This window comes from Anser anser (assembly GCF_964211835.1).
Source record: "Anser anser genome assembly, chromosome: Z".
Taxonomy (NCBI): Eukaryota; Metazoa; Chordata; class Aves; order Anseriformes; family Anatidae; genus Anser; species Anser anser.
This window is the reverse complement of record NC_139723.1, coordinates 84,545,971-84,569,763: the sequence shown is the minus strand read 5'-3', so window position 1 is coordinate 84,569,763 and position 23,793 is coordinate 84,545,971. Positions and strand designations below refer to the sequence as shown.

At 44.6% G+C, this 23,793-nt stretch overlaps 2 protein-coding genes across 2 annotated transcripts; one reads left to right on the top strand and one right to left on the bottom strand.

Annotated features, from left to right (window-relative positions):
* Positions 1 to 4,193: 4,193 nt before the first annotated feature.
* HAUS1 (HAUS augmin like complex subunit 1) lies at positions 4,194 to 13,583 on the bottom strand. Its single transcript, XM_083816418.1, has 9 exons — positions 13,461 to 13,583; positions 12,896 to 13,070; positions 11,806 to 11,941; positions 10,676 to 10,810; positions 9,607 to 9,730; positions 8,763 to 8,828; positions 7,365 to 7,436; positions 5,534 to 5,581; positions 4,194 to 4,485 (listed from the first exon to the last, which is right to left on the bottom strand). Exons 1-9 carry the CDS (start codon positions 13,503 to 13,505, stop codon positions 4,402 to 4,404), a joined length of 885 nt encoding a protein of 294 aa, XP_083672544.1. The 5' UTR covers positions 13,506 to 13,583; the 3' UTR covers positions 4,194 to 4,401.
* A 2,036-nt stretch (positions 13,584 to 15,619) lies between these two features.
* Positions 15,620 to 23,301, top strand: ATP5F1A (ATP synthase F1 subunit alpha). Its single transcript, XM_083816413.1, has 12 exons — positions 15,620 to 15,860; positions 16,885 to 16,963; positions 18,032 to 18,201; positions 19,042 to 19,215; positions 19,290 to 19,456; positions 19,599 to 19,747; positions 20,679 to 20,830; positions 20,964 to 21,188; positions 21,289 to 21,396; positions 21,949 to 22,093; positions 22,300 to 22,450; positions 23,094 to 23,301. Exons 1-12 carry the CDS (start codon positions 15,801 to 15,803, stop codon positions 23,173 to 23,175), a joined length of 1,662 nt encoding a protein of 553 aa, XP_083672539.1. The 5' UTR covers positions 15,620 to 15,800; the 3' UTR covers positions 23,176 to 23,301.
* Positions 23,302 to 23,793: the final 492 nt, after the last annotated feature.

Sequence of the window (23,793 nt, the reverse complement as noted above, 5' to 3'; positions counted from 1 at the left end):
TCCTTCCAGCCTGAAACAAAATCGTTTTAATGAAGTTAGTGCATAAGAAAATGTAAAATGCTTCTAAAGCCACGTGAAGATACTAACAGCAACAACATACTTGGAGACAAAGCTGAAGGATTTCCTGCAGCATGCACGGCTGTGCAGACCAGAATTACTATTGTTCCAGTGCTGGTCCCCGTAATTTAAAAACTCAAAGAAGAGATTAGAAATACAAAATCTTTCCCAGACCTATTCAGTACTAGATGTGATTAAAAAAAACAAAACAAAACAAAACAAAAAAAACCCCTTAAGTACATTTACAGGCATGTTGGCACATCCCATTTTTTTGTTTAGAACTTCCCAAAATGGAATTCTTTATCAAAAGAATATTCGGAGTGTTTTACGGGAGAAAGTACAATATGCAGCCAACTTCTTTTTCAAATACATCTTGAAACTACTTTAAGATTTTAAAAATATATTTAATTCCAAAGTTTTCTATCTACTTAAGGGTTGAGATGAATGAAGAAAATTTTGAACGTTTTCAGCCAAAGTAAGCTTGAAAAGCAACCTCAATGAACCATTTGCAACAAATAGAATATTTGTATAATATGGACTAGACAAATTATAGGCAAGAGAGTCCATCCATCTTTTGATCCAACGTATTTGGAGTAAATATATATTTTATCTCATTGGCCTTAATTTTGCCTCCTGATTTTATTTCTCTAGAATTTTATTTTTATTATTCTAGTTTAAGTACCTAAGCATTTTCATTTAAATAAATCCGTATCACTGAGCTGATTTGAAGATGATTTTTTTATTGTTATTTTCTAAAGCAATTATTATTTTGCATGTTATCCTGATAAGAACAGTCTATCACTTTGTGGTAAAATTTATTACACATTTATACAAGTTTATACTTGAGGTTGACCGCTGATTTTCACGCCTACTGCATAATTTTAAATCCTTTTTTTTAAAAAAAAAAAAAAAGAAAAAGGTGGAATTTGGATCCTCACATTTCCTAGCGGGAAGAATTGAATGAGCTGTGACAAAGCACACACACGTCCTGCACGGGTCGGCAGTACAGCGGGGCGATCCCCAGCTCAGGCTGAGCCGAGGGAGCCCCACACGACTGCAAGCGTGTGTAGGTGTTATTACACAGCATCCCCAAAAATCAGGCTCAGAGCGGAGCTGCTGATGTAATCTGCAATTGGGCTGAAGAAGCAAAAGCCTCCCCAGGCAATTGTGTCATTCCCAGTTGGGTGATTATTTCCTCATGTGCAGCAGCAGAGAGGTCCAGCTGGCAGCCTCCCTCCAGGCTGCGGCGCAGCTCCCTGCCACCCGCTCTGACCTCCGTGGAAACACTCAGCAGCTGCCAGGGCAGAGGGCAAAGCCCCAAAATCAAACATTTTCTCGGCCAAGTGCGCTCCTGTCTCAGCAGCACCTCTGCAAGTTGTTCCTGTGCTGGCATCCGACCCCCAGTTTGGAAAAGCTGGGCTGACCTAGAATACCAGCGGCGAGGAGGCATGTCTCTGATCGCCCTGCCCATGCAAACGAGTAACTGAAGAGCTGAGACGTCTTACCGACAGTCCATTTGCTGCATAAATCTCATTTATTTGACTTTCCCCGTTCTCATCAAAAGCTGAACTGTAGGACCTGACAAGTGGCCCCTGATTTATGCTGCATGTGCTGCAGATGGCTCAGCTGTGGCACACAGCTCGCATGCAGCTGCTGGGTGGTTTTCCGCCCCCCCCTTACATTTCCAACCCCGGGAAGCAACACGCGGCTATCTTTGGACAGCTCTCGAGTCAGAGTCCGGCCCTGCCGACCTCTGTAGTCGGGCTTTCTGCCAGGGAGTGAGCCACAACACACGCTGCCGTGCTGTGAAACAACACAGCCAGGAGCCATGCAGCTGCCCTGCGGGTGCAGGCGTAGAGACCCCCCCTTTCCCCCCGCCAAATTTCCCCAACTGGTGCGGTATTGTGTGATAAAGTGGTGCTCAGGGAGTGCCGCTGCCCCAGGAAGCCTGCTCAAGCTTTGAGTCATGGTAACACATGTGCAATAAAAAGCCTTCGTGCGTTTGCTGAGTAAGTCCTGAGGCTTTCATTGTCAAACAGGGCTGGTAGCATCCTCGAGCAGTCATCTAATCCATCTCGCTATCTCAAAGCACGATCAACTCTCCTTAGCGTAATAAATGCTTAAGCAAAGCATTTCTGATCTGCTCTTAAAAGCCTCGAGTGATTAAGATTCTGTAATTGACAGGTCATGACCTCCAGTGTCTTACAATGGCTTCCTTGTTAAACTGCTCTCCAACGTCTGCCCAGATGTGTTCTGTTTCTAAGACCATGACTTCTTTTCCCTTCCACAATAGGAAAAATTACCTCGAGGCAATTTCCCCTTAGCCTGTTTAACCCATGTGTATACACAGAATATACAGCTCATCCACCTGTTCCTGCCATCTTGATTTTTAGCCCAGAAAGAGCTGAAGATAGTAGTCATGAAACCAAGGCAACTGCTGCTTTCCTAACTTTCTAATTAAAAATCCTGAAGCTAAACATCAACTCTCTCTGGCATCTGGAAGAAGACAGAGATCCCACGGGCATCAGCTCTATGAACATCCTTTAATTCTTCCCCACAAAGGTGTGAAAAATGAAGTGAGGAAGGTGACAAGGTGATGAGGCTGTAACACTTTCCTTATTCTGCTGTCTTCCTGAGCTTGCAGCTTCTTAGAGATGCACGTAATCATCATAATCATCAGATGCCAATCTCATGATCCTATTGCTTCAAGTGAGGACATGAAGCAACAGAATCTCTCATCCTGCAGATCAGTGAAATCAATTTCTGAATTGAAAAAAGCAGCAGCTCCTGGTGACAGGCACACCATGCTCAACCATTACCATAATCTTTTGCAACTGTAATAGCAAACAGATGTAGCTGCAGGTTGCTACTGAGAGCACCACAGCTATTTGTCTGGACACTGCCTGGTACACTTGCCTGATACAAATGGCCCACGGTCTGTGCTTGATGTCTTTAGGCGTTGACACTTCCCAGGTTCCCCCCCCAACCCCAGGCTTTTCAGATTCTGGCTTTTTCATACAAAACAGCTTTTAAAAACTTGGGTATTCATGGCTTGTGTGGTGGTGGCATAGAAAGAGGAGGGTTCTGCAGACCCTTTTGGAAGACGACATTTGAGGTAGAAGTGCAAGGGACCATCTAGTTTCAAAATACTATCTCACAGTAGGTCTGCAAAAATATCCATGTCTTTAGACCTCTAAAAGTCTTACTATAAAGCCCCCTTTTTCTGTTGTTTTTCAAGTTATTACATCGCTATCCATAAAGCTATCTTTCTACTTTCGTTTGCTTAACACTAGAATGTGATGAAGAAAAAAAATTGAGAGCTACTGGTCTGCTGTCTAAGTGTTCAACATGGGCAAACTTCATAGGTTTAGGGTAATGGGTTTCCATTTTCTCAGATGGCAAAGAAACTACAAATTCTTAGGCAGTTGGCACTGCTGCATTTCACTCCAGCTCTTACCTGTGTGAGCAGTAAAGTTCGTTCGCGTGTGAAGCCTGTCCAATAAGCCATATGAGGCAAGTCAGAGCTGAATTTGTTTCCATTAAAGTAGACAGCCGTTGTTCACACACACACACAAATCCCCTTTGTGGGATGTCCCAAATGCTGCAGGGCTTTAAAACACAATGGGAACTATGATTCTAGGCCCTATTATAGGCCCCTATATGGCCCTAGGCCATATTTTCATATCATTTGTTTTGATTAACATGTCAAAACCCTGACGAAGACATTAAATAAAGTTGATTGCATTCCTCCTTAAAGAAACCACCTAAACTAAGAAACACTTTAGACACGTCTACAATTCATCTTCAAGAACTTGGTAAACATTAGACTTGCTATGTGTGGTAGAAAAAAAATGATGGCTCTCCAATTCTGAAATAACAAGAGAGCAAAAGCCAACGGTCTAGTAGGTGCAAGGCATTTGTCATTACCATATTTGCACCACCAAAACAAGGACTCCAGGGGAATAAAAAAAATACAATCCAGAGCCCAGAGAAAAGAGTAAAGCCAGACAGTTAGTTCTGTTCTGTGTGGTAAGGGCCTACCAGATGCCGGTAGGGACAGTTCCTGGTGAAGGTGCCATCTGGAGGTTGGTTACAGGTTTGTATCACATATGGAAAAATAACTGAGAGAAAACAAGAAGCTTTCAAGTTATTTTATGAAAAAAGTAAGTGACATTTACAAATGCATGGCTACCTGAACCCTTACAAAAAGATTACACTTACTGAGAGGCCACAAGCATGCCATCGAACAGCAAGAGTAAGGCAGAAAGCTGCAGAAATACAGTAAGTCCAAACTAGTGCAAGTAAAATAGAAATCTGGAAAAGAAATCTTCCATTCAAGCCACTTCAGGTGAACTTGTGTTTACTGGGTTCTGGCATCTCAAGAGTCAGCACGTCAATTTGCTTTGCGAACTCTGCCTCCACGGCATTCTAGCAGGAAAAACAAAAGGCACAAGAGGACTCAGCGATCACACAGTAGTTTTCATATATTCTTCTGACACAAACACATCTGCAGAGATCAAACCTCAGGATATTATTAGCACTGATTAACCCAAGCACTGAACTGAAAGTTCTCGCTGCTGCAAGTGGCAGTAGTGTCAGTAGTCACTATAGAGGAGCCTCCAAAGGAACAGCCAAAAACACTTGGTAGCCTTTGTAATGTGCCCCAATGGGACACCTTCGAGCTGAACTGATACGCTCCGGAGCGTACACACCTGAGAAAAGCCTTACAGGCAGTTAAGGTGAGCTTGTATTTCTGGAACATGTATTTCTGGAATAAAAATAAGTGGATCACCAACCTGACTAGTCCCATCTGAAAACATACAGAATACTCTCAAATAAATGTGCTTTCTGATCACAGTTGTAAGGCTTATCACTGAATACCTTGTGCTGTACCTATAAACGAGCAGACAGTAACCCAGAGAAATAAGAGACAGCTTCTATGTTCAGACACGGCCCAGCTCGCTCTGGAAAGGTGCATACAGACCTCCCAAACAGCTTCAGATGAAGTTTTTCCCAACAACGCCTTGCAGGTTACACAAGCATGTATGAAACAGGCATTATTTTTTATAGGGAAAGGTCCCTGTTGCAGACGACAAGGCAGCTGTTCAGTAACACATGGGCCCTACTACCCTTTGAGAACTCAGGCACAGTCATGAAGGTCACGAGACCAAGAAGCTGTAGCACAGTTGAGTGAATGAACATTCTGACAGGTGAAGCAGAAAATCCAGAGGGATACAGATACCTAATCCCCGCTGATAGCATTATGCTCAACTGCCTTTGTAGCTTTAGATATCGTTCCTCCAACAGTTCCTCCTACCAATATGCACTGCTTCTGCCATACCAGAGCAAAAATTTCCCTCTAGAGATCACTAAGACTATAATATGAGGTAGATAAATCCACAAACAATTAATGCATATAGCTCGTTTTGGAATGACAGCACCCATTTAAGTCCCTGTGAAAGATAAAAACTCTTACCAGTTCTTGTTTTACTTCTTCAATCTTCACTTGTACAAGGGAAGGATTCTAATGAGAGAAAATGGCATAAGAATCAATATTTCAACTTGAATCACAGAGTTCCTGCATCATTGCAAGACCCTAATCATGCGCCCCAGGGGATTTCAGGGATAATAAAATCAGTTTTGTGTACACCCTTCACATGCTATAGATACTCACATTAAAAGCCTATTATCAGTTTGGTTTGGACAACCAGATATTTTTCAAGATTCTGCTATAACCTGATGTCTAAAGAAATATTTCTATCCATTTTCCAAACCTACCAATTGAGGAACTAGATTTTAAACATATCCAGGAAGGAATTTACCAGAGCACAAGCTTTTAGCACTGTGCAAGTATGAACCCTCCTCCTTCATTCTGTCTACACCAGCAGCAAGGCATCAGGGCTCTCCCTGTCTCCACTGACAGGGAGTCAGGGGGAGGGAGGAATTGGGGAACCTAATCTAATTTGAACATCCTGTTTTGCTTGAGGAGAGGAGGCAGCTGCCTCTTGGAGTAAGATGGATTTAAAAGAGAATCAGTCCCATCCTCTCCCTTCATCTTTTTGTTCTAGGAGGGAGATGGCAGTATTTGCATAAGGGAGCAATCAGGTTACAGGAAGCTGTGCTGAGGAGCAGGAACTCTGTTAGGGCTGAGGGGGTGAAGGGTGGTCCAGAAGACAGGTCCCCAGTTCACAACACAAAATACATGATTCATCTCAGAATTTCTACATGACTTTGGACAACTCCCTTTTTTTCCTCTGGACCTCCACTCCCTATTTATAAAAATTGGAATAAATCCTTCACCTCCCGGAGGTTACCTGCATTATGGACTGCGGGGTGCTCAGATGAGGAGGTAACAGGAGCCATACCAGGTAACCCAAGTACAACTGCGACCGTTTAGTTTACGGCTTTATTTACTGAAGCCAAAACCCACTCAACTATCTGCTCCAGTTTTTGCCAAATCTCACTTGAGTGACAGAAAATCCTTAATACTCATCTGTAAAAGTAGCGGTGATCTTCCAAAGGAGATCAGAAATACCTGGGCTGAGTTGTCCCAAGTATCTCAGGCAGTGATATACACACATCACACAAAGCCAAAGACATTTGTTTCACAGATTTACCGTTTCCCCATGATTTCTTTAAGCCACTATTGTTTACAGAACTGCCCTCAGCTGAAACAGTCTTTTGTAACATGGGTTTTTCTCATTTGAAACGAGTAAAATCATTTTTATAAAAGGTGCTTCAGAGAGCAGCCTAATGAGGTGTGTCCCCAGCACCCACAAGAGAAATCAAGGAAAGTGGTGGAGCAGCCAGTACTCATACAAGCTACAGTACTTGCTTAGGGAACGAAGTCTACATTTGGATATTTCTTCATCATTTTTACAACGCTGCTCAGAGCTTCAACATCTGAACTGTGTGCTGTGTCTGCCATACTGACAGCCTGATTTACTAATGTATTAGGACACGTAATCTAAAAGTTTGTTATGCTAAGAAACTGCATTTTCTTCTAAATTTTTAATTTCTAGCTAATTCATCTTGATACTGAGCTCAACCAGCTTATTTCTTCAGGTCACATTCCTAGACATTTTGTTAGAGCAAAGTTTGGCAGGCAAACACTTATTTTTTTTTGGCTTTGATTAATCAATATACAGCTTCCTGTTTAAGTGAAGTCTTTTGTTTACACAACTCATTAATAGATCTCTAGAGAGATCTCTTTATCTATTGAAACACGCAACAATTTCCTTTATATTTTTGAAGTCCATTGAAGTTAATCTGACTGCACATATAAAAGGACAGTGAAAAATAATTACAGGAGTTAAATCTAGGTAGGACTTAAGTTTCTTCTTCAAAAGCACAATTTCTTTCTGCATTTCAGCCAGTTTCTGTGGACAGAACAAAGTAGATTACATTCCATAGTCTTACTTGTAGAAGTGATGTAAATCAGTGAAATACATTTACAATTATCTACAGCATTTCAGAATTCACCCATGTTGGTTAGAGATCTTGTGATCTTTCTCAAAAATGCACAGAGAACTAAAAATCTACCATTCACTCAGCTATCAGTCAGTTAAACCCAGTTCAGATTTTACACAGATGTACTTCCTCTTCCTTTCTGAGAACATACAGCATTGTTACCTACAGGATGACCACCCAATCTCACCTCCCTGGCAGGAGGGAGCCTGTCAACTCAGAAGCCACCAGAGGACTTTCATGGTCGACATCACTGTAGGCCACACACAGACCTGAGCCCCGAGGAAGGAGATACAGTCTCATGCCTACGGCTTATGTGTGAAAATTTCGCACATGCAACAGAAAAAAAAAAGTCCCCAAACATGCACTGCTTTGCTCATTCTGTTAACAAGGGGAAGTAGCTTCTCCAGGGGGCTTAAAATTTAACACATTACAAAGCCCATAATTTTTTTCAAATAATCAACCTAAGACATTCCAAGAAAACGCACTCTGAAGATGAAGTCATTTGTGCTGCCTAATTTACAGAGCTCTTGGCAGAGCAGACATAGAAATGCCAGTGAGTCAAACATGCCCTTTTACTCAGGTTTGGGAAGATGATGAAGGTCAGATAAAGACTAGAAAGGTTCCAATGCCATTTTGTATGTAAAATTCCAACACGATTTTTAGTTGGCACTCCTCTGAAACACTGTGCAATGTCAACATTGCCACCCAGCGCTGGTTCTCAAGAATGACAATGTACATTTAGGAAACCTATTTTAATTGTTCAACCTAATGGGCAAGATAGTAAAAGAAATGAAAAGAGACTGAAATGCCCGCTACAGTAATAACGGGTAACATTAAAACATGTTGACTGCAGACAGAACAACTCAAAACACATTAAATATGTATAAATACTCAGAACAAAGCTGGATGACCTATAGCTAGTAACTCAAGAAATGTGCTTTTTCCTTAAAAAAACATCCTGCTGGACTTATGATTTAGCTTAAAATGTTAGGTTTAAAGACAAGAAAAAGGCACACAGAGGTTCAGAATCTGGGTTTCACTCGACCTCCTCCCTTAGCTCAGCAGCATTTGAGAGCAGGTGTATTTCACACACACTAGAAGCAATCAGCTGGGTCATTTTATTTAGTAATTACAATATACTGGCAGGCATGTAATGAGATATATTCCACAGAATATCCACTCCATTTGCAACATGGATTGCTGTAGAAACATCTGTCTTGTACCAACAGACCTACCTCAGACATGCTCAATAGTGACTGATGCGTCAATGATTGATCCAACCCTGTGGCAGCAAGCTGCTCCTACAAACAGGAAAGAGTTCAAACATAAATGACAAAATATAAGAGGAAAGAGAAAAATTTTGCCATTTCCTTGGGTTTTGATTGAAAGAGGCAGACAAGAACACAGTCTGAAAAGAGTAGAAACACGCTACTTGAACTACAGCTCTAACTGGTGTATGAAATCAGTCACTACTAAAATTTATTCCAAGAATAACAAATCTTTCCAGAAAATTAGTGGGAGAAGAGCACATGGCAAGGCTGTGAAGAGGTTTCTCAGTAAAATGTCATTAACACTAATTCAACATTTTCTATCTGGTGTTAGTCAGGATATTGAACAGCATCCAAGTATTAAATAAAGCATTCACGTATCCTTCACCACATAGGTAAGGGTGAAGAAGACAGAACAACTTCTGCCTTCAACAGTTAATCATTCATTAATCCTCCCCAAATGGCTACATTCAGGATTTTGACACAATTTTCCTCAGTGAATCATATGTTCTACTGTTAATATAAGAGTATACAGACAAGTTAACAGTACATCACAGCAAGCACAAAGTAGTCTGAGCTAATATTCTCAAAAGGGAAAGCATCTTTGCATTTACCAAAAGACATTCAGAAGAATAAGTGTGTACATATCGGGAACAACTGAAGTATGGTAATGACTCATCCTGTTAGCCCACATGTCCAAAATCCAGGAGTTTAGGAAGCTCCAGCAATATCCCTAACTAGTTTTGGGCCTGACCAATCACAACTATGCCAACCTATTACAGCATCCTGTTAGGTAGTTCCTTCTGCCTACCTCAGCAGCCTTAATCCTGATTCTGAAATCCTCAGACTTGTCTGCCAGGAACTTCAAGTTCTGGGATCGGCTCTCAGCCTTGTCTCTTTCTACCTCAAGATATTCCTTTGTTTTTTTCAGATCGCTAAAAAAAAAAAAAGAAACAGAAACAAACCTTTACATCCAAAGAGACACCAGTATTCACATACCACTTAGTCATCTATGCTCAAGCTAAACACCGTAATACAACCAACTCCAGAGGGAGAGAATGCTTGCATTTTCCTGTGAGATTCCCCCACGAAAATATCCATGGCTGTCAACTCCAGGCTCCCAAGGGCCACAGGATGAAAGGTCGAGGGGAAAGCCATCTGCGTAACAGCACAGAGTAACAGTCTTCTGCTTAATTCTGTAATTAATTCACTTAGGGACACGTTATGCACGTTAGGGACACTTAGGAGCGTAGAAAGGGGCCACATCAAAACTGGGAGAGGCATGTGAGTCTTCCATCTGTGCTGCAAGAGCACCGCAATTACAACTTTGACAGAACCAGACAATAATTAGAATGGAAGGGAACTGTGGAGATCATCTGGACCAATGCCCAGGGAGGGGCTGATCACAGTGTATTTGGCAAAGCCCTTCAGATGACATCCTTTAGGGAATGGACTTGATACTCGTTATTTTTTTCTTTTAGACTCTCACTGGTTAAAGGAAATTCTTACCTAGGAATCTTTTTGGTTTTGCCTGGCTCCTTCACTCTAACTACAAAGCCCACAGTAAGTGTGGTAAGATGTGGTTTGCCTTCGACCTCAGCTGAATAGAACTGGTGGAAGATGCCGCCCCAAATCTGAAAACTGCTTGTAAACCATTTTTGGTTTAAAATAATAGGTCTGATCTTAGCCCCAAAGTCTTTTGACTTCTGAATGTGCCCATAACACACAGCTTTTGGCAGATACTTCCCAATACTGTGGATTACAGATGCATCAAAAACCTGTCAGTTCGGTTACCCTTGTTAGTTGTCACACGGAACACACCACATGGCAGAGACCAACAGCACTGCTTACATCTTTCCCCTTTCTCATCCATTACTCACTCCTCTAACTGCTTTTCCAGCACCAGTGCAGCAGTTAGTTTTTTCTTAATATCGGTCAACTCCAGTTCCATTTCTTTGTTTTCTGAATCTGTTGCGTACAGCTTGGAACTCATATCGTTGATGGCAGAGAAGAAGCTGGTGGAAAGAAAGATTCAGTGGGAATACTCAGCCAACTTTTATGAAGCTCAGAATTATTGTTGTTTACCCCACACACACTTTCCACAAATGACCTGTTTTTCTCATGTTATGATGCATCAGGGAACTTACTACCAGGTATTTTAGAAGAGGAAAATTAAATCACTGAAGGTATTTGCTTCTCTTAATTAGCAGAGATTTAGTCCAGAAGGGGAAACAGCCCAGAAAACTGAGTACTGGGAAAGGCTAAGCAGGATCTGGTATTCTAGTGAATATAGCCACCAGGTTTGAAATAATAAAATGCTCCACTCCTGGCTTGCCAAATTGCCTTTGAAATTCAGTTCCTGAAAATGCATGTCCCTGGGACACACCCAGAAGTATTTCATCCAGTTATTCTTCTCAAATTGTTCATTTCTGCCTGCCCCTCTGTCTCTAAAGAACTGTAAGAGCAAAGCTCCTGAACGTGATTTTAAAAAATTGTATTCCAAGGCTGATTTCAGCTCCTCCTTACTGACAATGCTCAAGGGACTCCTGCAGTGTTACAGTTTAAGGCCAGGCAGAGGGGCTGAGAAAGAACAGACTAACAGCTGCAATTGCTCTGTGGCTGAGACAAGGAAATCTCCTTACAATAACTGAGGCCTTATAAGAGAGGAGCTGAGAACAACCAACCAGCTACACTTCCACAGTCCTTGCCTCGGCAGCATAAAAGCTGCCCCAGCTTGTGGACAGTTGTAGGGGACACATCCTGCAGGCACTGATCACGAAGGCATGGGCCAAAAAGAGATTTAATTGTGGCTAAGGCACCTTCTGGGCTTTAGAGACTTTCCTTACAAGGAAAAATCAAGTGTTGTGCTCAGTTTCTGTGTCCTCTAAAGCTGCCCCAGTGGTGCAAAAGAAGCTGGACAAGTAAGACCCCTGTTGTGAAAGTACAGTTTGAAACTGTAGAAAGGGAAATAGCGCAGACCATCACCCTTACGCAGAGTGGGAAGAATTACCTGGCAAGAGAGGTGTCCTTCGTTTCAAGTGTCATTGCGCTGTTTACCAGGGTGTTGAGGTAGGCGGTGCCTTCGCTGGACAGACTGGATAATGAAAGACCCAGGCCTTCTGTGAGAAGGCCCTCTAGATAGTTAGCTGAAAAACAAGTTGAACCAAAAAAGATTTTTTTTTTTTAATATAACTGTTATTTTAGCTCTAGGTAGGACCCAGTTCCACTCCAGATGATTTTTTTACCTCTCTGCTATTATGGAAAAGCCATCATGCTTGTCATATGAAACCTCTGCTAGTAATGATATTCCTTCCTACCAGGGGAGTCTGAAATTGCAGCAGAGCTCACACCCATACCTGTATGGTAGCGTCCACGTTCTCTGACAGCCTAAGTCAACTGCACAGTCTCCATTATTATTCATTTGATGTCAAACCACTAGAGGACTTGAAGAAAAAATCAAATAGGCTTTTTACAACGTTGTCTTCTTGTGTGCAATGTCACTCTCTTTACAGAGCAGTAAAATTCCTTCCTGAAAGGAGCCAATGAGGGGATGATCCTTTAGCACATGTGTTAAGATCTATTATGGCCCCCTGAACCACTCACTTGCTCCAGAAAAATTGTTATTGGACACAGAGTCCAGGCTGCAAGAGCATAACTTAATCACCTCACTGTTGTTTCAGATTCCTCAAGTGTTTTCCTTAACAGTGGATTAGCACCAGCTCAGACTCTTAAATTAGCTGTAGGGTCTCTCTGCAATCTACCCAGCCAATATTCTAATGCTGTTCTTATTCAGCAGGCTAGGAGGCTTTAGCAATCTTAGCCCAGCAGGCTAGGAGGCTTTAGCAATCAACCTGCTTGTCCACATTTACAGCCTGCTCAAGCTGGCCGAAAAATTGCTTTTGACCAGCCTTATGTCAAGAGTGTATTTTGCTGAAAGGAAAGCATGAAGCACATTGGAGTAAAACCTGTACCATAACAAAAGCTAAGCTTATTGCTAGTTTGCTTTTTAAATACGCTAGGTCATAAAGTTTTAGTAAAAAAGTCTACGAGGTAAGTAAGGAAAACTGTGATGAAACCAAGAACTGGAGCTTCTAACTCACCATCTGCTTCATATTCTTCTGCCTTCAGCTCCATGTCTTCTATCAGGAAAGCAACACCTCTGTCTCTGGCTTCACTGTACTCTTCAAGCTTACACAAAATATCAATGGTCTGTGCGTTCACTTCATATTGCGGAATGGGCTGATTGTCAAACATTTTCTTTAGCCATGAATTAACCTGCCGGAGAATGGGGGGAAAAAAAGAAACAGCCAGGTGAGATGAGAGAAAATAGCTGAAGCGCTGCGAGCTCTGCACTCCAGACGAGCAGCTCCTACAGCAGCCAAACCACTGGTGGTGGAAGGGGACGCAGCTCCCTTCGTCTCGGCTTCGGACACCCCCTGTAGCTCAGAGAACCTTTTAACTTTCCTCACGTTTTCAGGACCCCTGCTCATCTCCTGATTTTATAAATTTCACCTTTTTATTCTCACGCTCTGTTCGCTACGGACGCGATGACGACCCCAGCCACCACAGCCCCCCGCCCCTTCTCCCCTGAGCCCAGGGCCGAGCGGTGCCGGGGCCACACGGGCTCGGAGCCCCCAGAGGCTCGGAGCCCCCCGCCGCCATTACCCGCCTCAGCTTCCCCTCCATGGCCTCAGCCCCGGCCTCAGCCATCAGCCGCCACCTTGAGCCTCCCGCCTCCGCCCCGGCCTTCCCCGCGCGCCGCGGGGCCTGCTGGGAGTTGTAGTCCTGCGGGAGCGCCCCGCCGCCCCCCCCCCCCCCCCCCGCCGCCTTCACTGCAGGCACCGAGCCCCCGCCGCGTCTGCGACGCAGCCACCGCCGCGGTTGTCCTCTCGTTTGTCTTTTTGGGCCTGATTTTTAGCACCTGAAGCCCTTTATGCTTTACGCTTTTCATAGGCTTTTTAAAGCTCATTGCTTTATCCAGCCACTGCAGTTCAGCCACAAGGTTGCTAACAGACAAGCAACCGGGAGCTCTCTATTTAAAGCTTACATGTGACACCTTAGATATGAGGTTACAATATCCTAACTTTCAAATCTCAAAGCGCAAATAAAATCCTAGAATCATAGAACCACCCAGGCTGGAAAAGACCCCCAAGATCATCAAGGCCAACCATTAACCTAGCAAAACCATATCCCTAAGCACCACATCTAGATGTCTTTTGAATATCTGAAGGAATGGTGACTCAAATACCTCCCTGGGCAGCTTGCTCTAATGTCTCACAGCCCTTTCAGTGAAGAAATCTTTCCTAATATCCACCGTAAACCTCCCCTAGTGCAACTTGAGGCCATTTCCTCTTGTTCTCTTGCTTGTTGGATGGGAGAATAGGCTGACCCCCACCCTGACACAACCTCCTTTGAGGTAGTTGTAGAGAGCAACAAGATCTCCCCAAAGCCTCCCCCTCTCCAGGCTAAACAACCCCAGTTCCCTCAACCAGTCCTTGTAAGACTTGTTCTCTATACCCTTCACCTTCTCTTGTTGCCCTTTCTCTGGACACGCTCCAGCACCTCAATGTCCCCCCTGCAGCAAGGGTCCCAAAACCGAAGACAGCACCCAAGGTGCAGCCCCACCAGAGCCAAGTACAGGAAGACAATCATTTCTCTAGTCCTGCTGGCCATGCTATTTCTAATACAAGCCAGGGTGCCGCCGGCCCTCCTGGCCACCTGAGCACACCGCAGGCCCATATTCAGTTGGCTATCAACCAACACCCCCAGGTCTCCTTCCGTTTGACAGATTTCCAGCCACTCTTCCCTTAGCCTGCAGTATTGCATGGGGTTGTTGGGCTTCAATAGCAGGACTTGACACTTAGCCTTGTTGAACTTCATACATTTTGCCTCAGACCATCGGTCCAGCCTATCAAGATCGCTCTGCAGGACCCCCCCCAGTCTTAAGCAGATCAACACACCTAACTTGGTGTTGTCTGTGAACAAGGGTGCACTCGATCCCCTCATCCAGATCATAAAATAAAAAATCGGTTCAATTCACTAACTGCAGCCATTGCTTTTAACAGAGCTAATTGAAGCGCTCTGAATGTTTTGAAAGAATTTGGTTTTTCCTCTTACGTACCCAATAGTTTAAGAAAAGTCTTTAATCAGTAAAATATTGAAGTGATTTTTGATGGAATTGTATGTTTCGTGCATATCACAATACAAATTACGAAAAAAAAGACACATGAAACCCTTCACCAAGAAGGTACAAATTATCTTTCTATACTAAAGGGCAAAAGTTAGAACCTGAATAGCTTGTGTATCATTACTTGCATAAAAACGTTGTGCTCCTTTTTGACTAACGTTTACAATTCCTGCAAAGGCCTGCTGGGAGCTTTACCAGACTCCTTCATGACTGGGAGGCTGCTGTCCGGGCGTGCTGCCCAGCCTTTGGCACCCTCCCTGCCTACGGGCCTCGCAGCGAGGCGCTGTGCGGCTGTCACTGCCGAGGGCACCCAAGCAGCTGCGGGGTCACCTTTTAGGACACCGGTGTTAGCAAGAGATGGGCTGAGAAATAAATAAGCCGCTTTGTCAGGTCACGAAGACCAGCAAGGCGCTGCACGCCGCGGCCTTTTCACCTTCTTTCCCAGAGCGCAGATTTAAGTTTTTAAGAGATTTAAGTGCTTTTCTGCAACGTGTTCAACCTCCAGAAGCTGCTACGAGAAGGGTGAAGCCCCCAGCCCCACACGCCCCCTCCCCGCCCCTTCCGCCCACCCAGGGCCATGTCGAGGGCACCTGCCATAAGGGCTATTTTTCTAAACACCCCATTCCTCTCTTTTTCCAGACACACACAGAGGGAGGGCTGAGGGGCCGGGGCAGCTCTCCGAGCCCCCTCCCCGCCCCAGGCGTGGCCTCACCGCCCATTAGGGCGGAGCGCGGCGCCGCCATTTTGTGGAGAGAGCGCGGGGCCGGCAGCCTCCTCCTGTCTGCTTCGCCCCCAAGTCCTCAGCCGCCGCTGCCACCATGCTCTCCGCCCGCCTGGCCGCCACCCTCGTCCGGTCCCTGCCGCGGCATGCCGGCCTGGTGAGCTCGCCTTCCCCTCCAACCAGCCTGAGGGCTGAGGGGAGGGCGGCCGCCGCCGCCATCTTGGGGGCCGCGGTGACATTGAGGGGCCGCGGCCTCCTGGGCTCGGCCGGGGGTGGGCGAGCGGCCCCCGGGGGTCCGGTGTGGGGTGGGGGCGAGCGGGGGGGGATCCCCAAAATATCCAGGGGCCCGGGCCCGGATGAGGATGGGTTGGTTTGGGGAATGGGGACGGGGTTAGGGGCGCCGTGCCCTTCGCTGAAGGTGAAAACTGGGCCATGAGGGGTGGGGGTGAAAGAGGCGAAGTCCCGGTGGGTCGGGGGGCTTTGGGGGGCGCAGCCCTTGGGGGGCACCACAGGGTGTGGGGGGCTCCCGGGTCGTCTCCGGTCCGTGTCCCTTGTGAAGGTGAACGCAGGCCTTCATGGGATTTCGGAGAAATCGTGTGCATGCTGCTGCGGAGCTGCACTGTGAGCTTCAGGATTTATAATTATAATAACCACTTAATGCATTCGTTATCACAGCTTTTCCTTTTGTGCAATCGTATATATTTTAGCCGTGCTTCAGAAAATTTGTCCTTAGGCTTTACAAGGAAAGGTCAGTCCTCACTTTACCGAGAAATCGATCCTCCTAAGACATAACCTTATTTTCCCTTGTGCAGATGCACGAGGTCTTCGCTGACTTATTTGTGCCCCGAGCTTTTGATGCCACGGGGAATGGTGGCGGATGAGAGAAGGTGCTGCTGTGAGAGCTGCTGCAGTGCTGTGGTGGTGACAGTGCAACGCAAAGGCTGTGCAGAAAAACGCAGCGATTTAGAGCAGTCTCTTTTAGTGCCTGTGGTTATTTATTCGTGTTGGGTTTGGTTCTGTAACTGCAACTTGTGAATGCAGAGCTTTGGAGCTCAATTCAAAATGGAGACACACTAAATATCTAACCTCATACTGAGAGATTTTAATGTAGTCTCTTTTTAAAGTACTGTATTTTGTGTGATCAGAGAGGCTTCGCTTACTGAAACAATTACTTATTTTAGGTTTCCAGAAACACCCTGGGTGCAGCATTTGTCGCCACAAGAAACATCCATGCCTCCAAAACACATTTCCAGAAAACCGGTGAGTCTGAAGAAAGGCCCTTATTATTATAAGAGTACTGTTTAAGACCTTGATCAGTCAGACAAGGTAATTTGAACTCGGAGCGTGAGGTGCATGTGTCAGCTGACAAAACGCTTGAGGACACTTATGTACTGCCAATGTTGGGAAGTGAAATATCAGTTACATGGTCACATCTGTCAGACCTAACTTTAATAATTGTTCAGGGTATGTCCAAACCAATGGGGTGATCACATGTCAGCTGGCTTACTCAGCTTATCTGCCTCCCAAATATCCAATTCAGTCTTTCAGTCCTGCAGAATTGAAAAATGACTCAAATTCCAATTTCCTGTCTGCTTGTTGGCAATATTAGAGAAAGGATGACTTTCTCAGGCCTGCTTTGACCTTTTGTCCTTGATTGTAACTCATGTGTTGCTGGCATCTGAGAAAGCAACAGCACTGCGTAGCTGTGTTTTGGTAGCGGTTCATGTACAATTCTTGATGTCATTTAGGCCTAGTAAAGGTATTATTAGGAAATAAGTTTCACTGTGTTGCTTACTGTTCCCTAGCTGAGGAAATAAAAAGTTGTTGGGGGCATACTGCCAAATTGGAGGAAGATGGATATAGCTTATATCGAACAATTTGCTCTGTAAACGTATTAAGTGCCTTTAGAATATGCTGGTTTACAAATGAGTTGGTGTTTCCATGCGTCCAGTCTAAGTAAATGCACTGCCTGCAGAGAGGGCATGTCTCTGCTTTCTGAGTGAAGTCTAATCTACTTAGCCTATTGGCCCTCCAGAGGGAGGGATTGCTAACAGGGTAGGACATACGGAAGGAAATCAATGACAAAACTAAACAGCCATCAGTGTTTTGATTGAAGTCTGTTCAGTGATGAGTTGAAGCTGTGTTTATTGGCTGTGAACACAGAAACTGTTACTTACCTTTTGCGCTATGTGTAAGGAAGAATGTTTCCTGCTAGAACTTAACGGTATACCTGGGAGAGGGTACCTTGGCTTGTGAATTAAAGACAAGTTTACTGGATTTATACTCTGCCTTAATTCGCTAAATCTGGTTTGAAATACCTTTTCCTAGGCACTGCTGAGGTATCCTCTATTCTTGAGGAACGTATTTTGGGAGCTGACACCTCTGCTGAACTTGAGGAAACTGGTCGTGTGCTCTCGATTGGTGATGGTATTGCCCGTGTGTATGGCCTAAGAAATGTGCAGGCAGAAGAAATGGTTGAGTTTTCTTCTGGGCTGAAGGTGAGCTTTCACTAAAGCAGTTTATTAATAGAAATTAATAGATGACTTTTTAAAGGAGAATCTCAGACTGTGCTTGGTCCTACCCATATGAAGCTTTTACAGACTTAATTGTAATTTTAATGTGTAGTAACTAGTTGACTGCTAGTCAAATACTACAAAAAGCAAATATTATTTGAATTTGTAACACTTTGCTTTTGGTATTATTATCTGGTTCTTGGCCAACACTTGAGCTTTATTTGCCTTCCTCTAGGAAGTGTTAAGGGCTAATTTGGCACTGGATTTTGTTTTCTTAGGTTTTAGGCAGGCTTTTATCATTACCATTGAAGAATAAGCTCTGTGATCCAGTACGGTGCACAATTTGGTGACTTCTTCTAGTCCTAAGGGTAGACTAGAGTTAAAAAGCTGACTGTTCCCTGATACTACTGCAGCTTCTCTTCCAGAATTGTTAATGCCCTGGCTTGCCTTATGCAGATAAGCCAAATCTCTTGTTGAATTCCTAGGCAAGAGGACTGTATTTGAAACCTACTTATCCTTTCTGTTTTTCTTTGGGAGAGGAACGATTGCTGCAACTATAATTGTGTAGAAAACTGAAGGCTTAGGCAGGTTATGTCACCAGTGTGGGAGAAGATAAGTGCATTGAGCTCGATCCTTGTGGGTCCCTTCTAGCTCAGGGTATTCTATGATTGGATGTAAGCAGAGCATTGATAATTGTTGCAGGTAATTGTTGCCAGCATCCCATATTTCACACTGTAGACTAATCACATCAATATTTTAAAGCGTCAAGAATTCACCGTAGATGTTGGTATCACTTTTCTCATGTTAGCATGATCTTTGTCCTAGGGAATGTCCTTGAACTTGGAGCCCGACAACGTTGGTGTTGTCGTGTTTGGTAACGACAGACTGATCAAGGAAGGGGATGTTGTGAAGAGGACTGGTGCCATTGTGGATGTGCCCGTTGGGGAAGAGCTGCTGGGCCGTGTTGTAGATGCCCTAGGCAATCCCATTGATGGGAAGGTAAGTGTAATGCTAAGCGTTAAGCTTTCTCCTGTGTGGTGCAGACTGCAACAGGGTTTTTTCTCTCTTTTAAGGGTCCTATTACATCTAAGACACGTAGGAGAGTTGGCTTGAAGGCCCCTGGCATCATTCCCAGAATCTCTGTGCGGGAACCTATGCAGACTGGTATTAAGGCTGTGGACAGCTTGGTGCCAATTGGCCGTGGACAGCGCGAGCTGATCATTGGTGACAGACAGACTGGGTGAGTTAAATGCCCAGACGAAAATGTTTCCGTAAACAGAGACTTGAATGCAGCGTGCCCTACTGTACGAACCTGAATGCAGCTGGGCGGAGGATAGGAGAACAGTGGGTAGCTTAACTTAACCAAATTGTGTGTTGTACAGGAAAACATCGATTGCAATTGACACAATAATCAACCAGAAACGATTTAATGATGGAACAGATGAGAAAAAGAAGCTGTACTGTATCTATGTTGCCATTGGCCAGAAGAGATCTACTGTTGCGCAGCTGGTAAAGAGGCTCACTGATGCAGGTACAGATTTCTGATGATGGTTGAGCCTGGCAAATAAGGACAGCCTGTTCTTATAATGATGAATAATACTATGAACTCTCCTAATCGAAAGTATAGACAGAATTATTTTCTTATTAGATGAAAAAATACTTGTTTTTCTAGACAAGCTCTTACAGTTATTGGCAGGGACAGGGGACACCTTTTCACTTCGTTGGATTAGAAAACTATTATGATGCCCTGAAACTGTTGAATTGCTTCTGGAAACATTACCCTTCATGTTTCTTTCATCAGAGCTGGGGGAGTTTCCTCTTGGCAGTCAGGCAGGCCTGATTATAAGCTGTGGCCTGCAAGTATTTTTATGGACTTTGCATTTGCTTCGTGTGCACGCATGTCAGTGTGAACGGCAATTAAAGTCTGGTGAAGAGACTTCACTGCCCAAACATAATCCATTATGTGATAGCATCTTTTCAGAAACAGTAATGTCTGGCAAAAAAAGCTGCATATATAACAGGGCTTAGAAGAACTTAGGCACTTTGCCTTTTGCCTGCTGGTCAAGCGGAATCATACGTAGTAGAAAAAAAAAGGTATTTTAGTGGCAATTTGTTTTGGACTATGAAGCAGTGTAGCACCTTCTTGTAAAAGCCAAGAAATCAGATTTCCAGGTCTCTGACTTCTAGAGCCCAAGGGTGTCTTAGTAAAAGTTTAAGCCCCACTTCAAATGAAAAATAATCTGCAAGTGCCAGACAACAGCTGCTGTGAACTTGCCCTTGAAATTTCCTGAGTTAGTCAAGCTAATTGGTAGGTTAACATCATCCATTGTACTTTTCCTGTAACCAGTGATACTGCCTGGGTTTACTTCAGCAACTAGCACTTCGTATGCATGTTGCATTTGCTGATTACTGGCACGATAAGGTAAGGTACTGAGGTGACGAGTCTCTCAAATTCTTTCCAGATGCCATGAAGTACACTATTGTGGTGTCTGCCACAGCATCTGACGCTGCGCCCCTTCAGTATCTGGCTCCCTATTCAGGCTGCTCCATGGGGGAGTACTTCAGAGACAACGGAAAGCATGCGTTGATCATCTATGATGACTTATCCAAGCAGGTCAGGAAGCATTGCTTATAGGTCGTGTGGTCCAGCATTGGTGCTTATAGCTGTAAGATCACCTGAGGCTTAAAAATTCAGAATTTTAAATGAGCCGCTGAAGTCTGAGAGCTTCCTTTATGGTTCTGCACAGGCTGTTGCCTACCGCCAGATGTCTCTGCTGCTGCGCCGTCCACCTGGCCGTGAAGCCTACCCAGGTGATGTGTTCTACCTGCACTCCCGCCTGCTGGAGAGAGCGGCCAAAATGAACGATTCCTTTGGAGGCGGCTCTCTGACTGCCCTGCCGGTCATTGAGACTCAGGCTGGTGATGTGTCTGCTTACATTCCAACCAACGTCATCTCCATCACTGATGGACAGGTAGGGCTTTCTCTTCGTCTGCCAGTAAGTTACACGGACGTACTGGTATGCCTGAGGGAGAGGCTTCTGACCAGGGTAATAAAACAAATTTATCCCGTAGATCTTCTTGGAAACTGAGCTGTTCTACAAAGGTATCCGTCCAGCCATCAACGTCGGTCTGTCTGTGTCCCGGGTGGGTTCTGCTGCTCAGACCAGGGCTATGAAGCAGGTAAGCATGTAACGATAGTTCCTGTCATCAGAGATGAGTAGTGTGTAGGCTGTCCAACCCATTTCACTCTTTACAGAGTCATGAATACAAAGGGAATTAAGTTTTGAATTCCTTGGTATTATGAAATAACTTATAAATTTGTTTTTTAGATTTTTTTGGGGGTCTGTGATATTTCCATCACATACTGGCAGGAAGCAGGGCATGGGGAGTGGAGGGAAGAGTATCTGCGTAAAGATGTTTGACTATAGTCAAACCAGTCAAACCAGTCAAAAATAGGCAAAAGTTCCATTGTGCTGAACTGGGTGCTGATCTAACCGGATACAGAGAATGCTCTCTTAACGCCACGCTTTTTAATCCAGATACCAAGTATCAATCGTGATACTTCCAGGGAGGAATAAGATGTTAAAGGCTAGACAGTGTGGGTTTTTTTAGAAATGTGATTAATCACCTATTTAGCTGACTTGTGACAACTGTCAGCTGAAGATGACCTACAGACAACTAGATTCATTTAAAAACTGTTGACACTCGGTGTGCCCTCACCTTTTACTGTAGGTGGCAGGTACCATGAAGCTGGAATTGGCTCAGTACCGTGAAGTAGCTGCCTTCGCTCAGTTTGGGTCTGATCTGGATGCTGCCACACAGCAGCTGCTGAATCGTGGTGTGCGTCTGACAGAGCTCCTCAAACAAGGACAGTACGGTGAGTGCCGGGTGTAGCACGCCTGCGTTCCCTCTTAGTCTGTGGTGTTGGTCTTTGTGGCAGCATGAAGATGCCCTTTGGGTGTTGTAAATGCAGGCTTGACTTGAACCATGTTGCATACACAGAGCTGATCTTCAGAGAGACTCTGATACTGATGTATCCTGATGCAAGAATTGCTGATGGTACGGATGTTTTCTTTCTCGCAGTTCCCATGGCTATTGAGGAGCAGGTTGCAGTCATCTATGCTGGTGTCAGAGGTCACTTGGACAAGCTGGAGCCCAGCAAAATCACTAAATTTGAGAGTGCTTTCCTGGCTCATGTACTGAGCCAGCACCAGGCCCTCCTCTCCACAATCAGGTATGATAATTTATCTTAGTTCATCCCAGGGGTACTGACCTGGGAGCTGAAGCCCAGATAATGGTCGCTGAACCATGAGGGTAGTGTATCCTCGAACATCAGGCTTTCTGCTGCCTCTGACTGGAGGTTAGATCAGCCTGCCTGCTGTCCTTGCACTGTTACACAGATCTCGGCATCTCGTCTACAGTTTTTACTCAAAAAAAATCCAGCTGATGCTTAAAATGAACCTATTTGCATGCTTCTCCTGTAATCTGAAATTGAACTCACTTCAGGCAGTGAGCTGGCATGCTTTTGGCATGCTAATAGCATTAAGATATTAGAATACTGTGGATTAAGTGCTCCTAGCTGCCTTGTTGCTGAGCTGACCGTGGGGATTTGAGTATTTCCAGTCTTGTCCTGTGAACTGTTCTAGCTTGCTTTGTCCTGAGTCAGATTTGTGCGTTCCATCTCTGTGGCTTAGCTGTGCCCAGTTCAGCAAGACTCTGAGAGTATTTGTGGACAAACCTTAATTCTTAACAGGACTAACTCTTCTTGAGGAGAAGGGAAGTTCTGTTAGTATACTAAGTTCTTTTTTGTTTTTACTTCAGAATTAACAGTGCATTTATTTCTGTGTCAGAAGCTTAACTAAACTCTGTTTCAACAGGACCGAAGGGAAGATCTCTGACCAGACGGAAGCTAAGTTGAAGGAAATAGTCACAAATTTCCTGTCTACTTTCGAGGCATAAACGTGTAACCATTCAAACAGGCCAGGCGGTTTTTGTGGTCACATGCTCCAGCTCCATCAAAGACTTAAAAGTATGCGCGACTTGAATGTACAGATCTCACTGAGAATAAAAGTTTCCATGTAAAAAGACTTGGGTATTCTGCTCTTAATCATTGCCCTTCTGGCCAGCTGCGCTAAGCACACGTGTGCACAACTTCCCTGGACGCGTGCTTGCTAAAGGAACTCTGGTTGAGGATGTTTGGTTGTGGAGTAGATCGAACTCCCTGTGTAAAGCCTGGGAGGGGTGGCAGTGGGTTTCTGTGGCTGACTGCAGTTCCCCGTGGTGACAACTGAGGGTTGCTCTTGTTGCTTTTGTCCTTTTTGCTCGCAGCTGACCTCAGAGGAAGGCGCACACCTGTGGAAGCTGTCGAGCTGTCTTGGCATGGGTGGTAGCTAGTACCTCCCAGTACTCTTAGCCTCTAGCAGTCCCATACTGTGCCAGAGCACTTCTTGGAACTGCTAAGTCATGCTCCTGGTGCCTGCCTTTCAGGAGATGGCGCTCTTTCAGAACCGATTGTGTCTCAGGCCACCTGCACCTTTGGCTGTTACATGGAGATTTAAACACTGCCTTTCTCTGTGG

Excerpts from the sequence above, each read along its gene's own strand:
- HAUS1 (XM_083816418.1), bottom strand. The coding sequence starts at position 13,505 with ATGGCTGAGGCCGGGGCTGAGGCCATGGAGGGGAAGCTGAGGCGG. Across the intron at positions 13,071-13,460 it reads TGGAGGGGAAGCTGAGGCGG|GTTAATTCATGGCTAAAGAA; the intron begins GTAATGGCGGCG and ends ATTCTCCGGCAG. Across the intron at positions 8,829-9,606 it reads TCAGGATTAAGGCTGCTGAG|GAGCAGCTTGCTGCCACAGG; the intron begins GTAGGCAGAAGG and ends TCCTGTTTGTAG.
- ATP5F1A (XM_083816413.1), top strand. The coding sequence starts at position 15,801 with ATGCTCTCCGCCCGCCTGGCCGCCACCCTCGTCCGGTCCCTGCCGCGG. Across the intron at positions 18,202-19,041 it reads AGTTTTCTTCTGGGCTGAAG|GGAATGTCCTTGAACTTGGA; the intron begins GTGAGCTTTCAC and ends TCTTTGTCCTAG. Across the intron at positions 22,094-22,299 it reads CCTCAAACAAGGACAGTACG|TTCCCATGGCTATTGAGGAG; the intron begins GTGAGTGCCGGG and ends TCTTTCTCGCAG.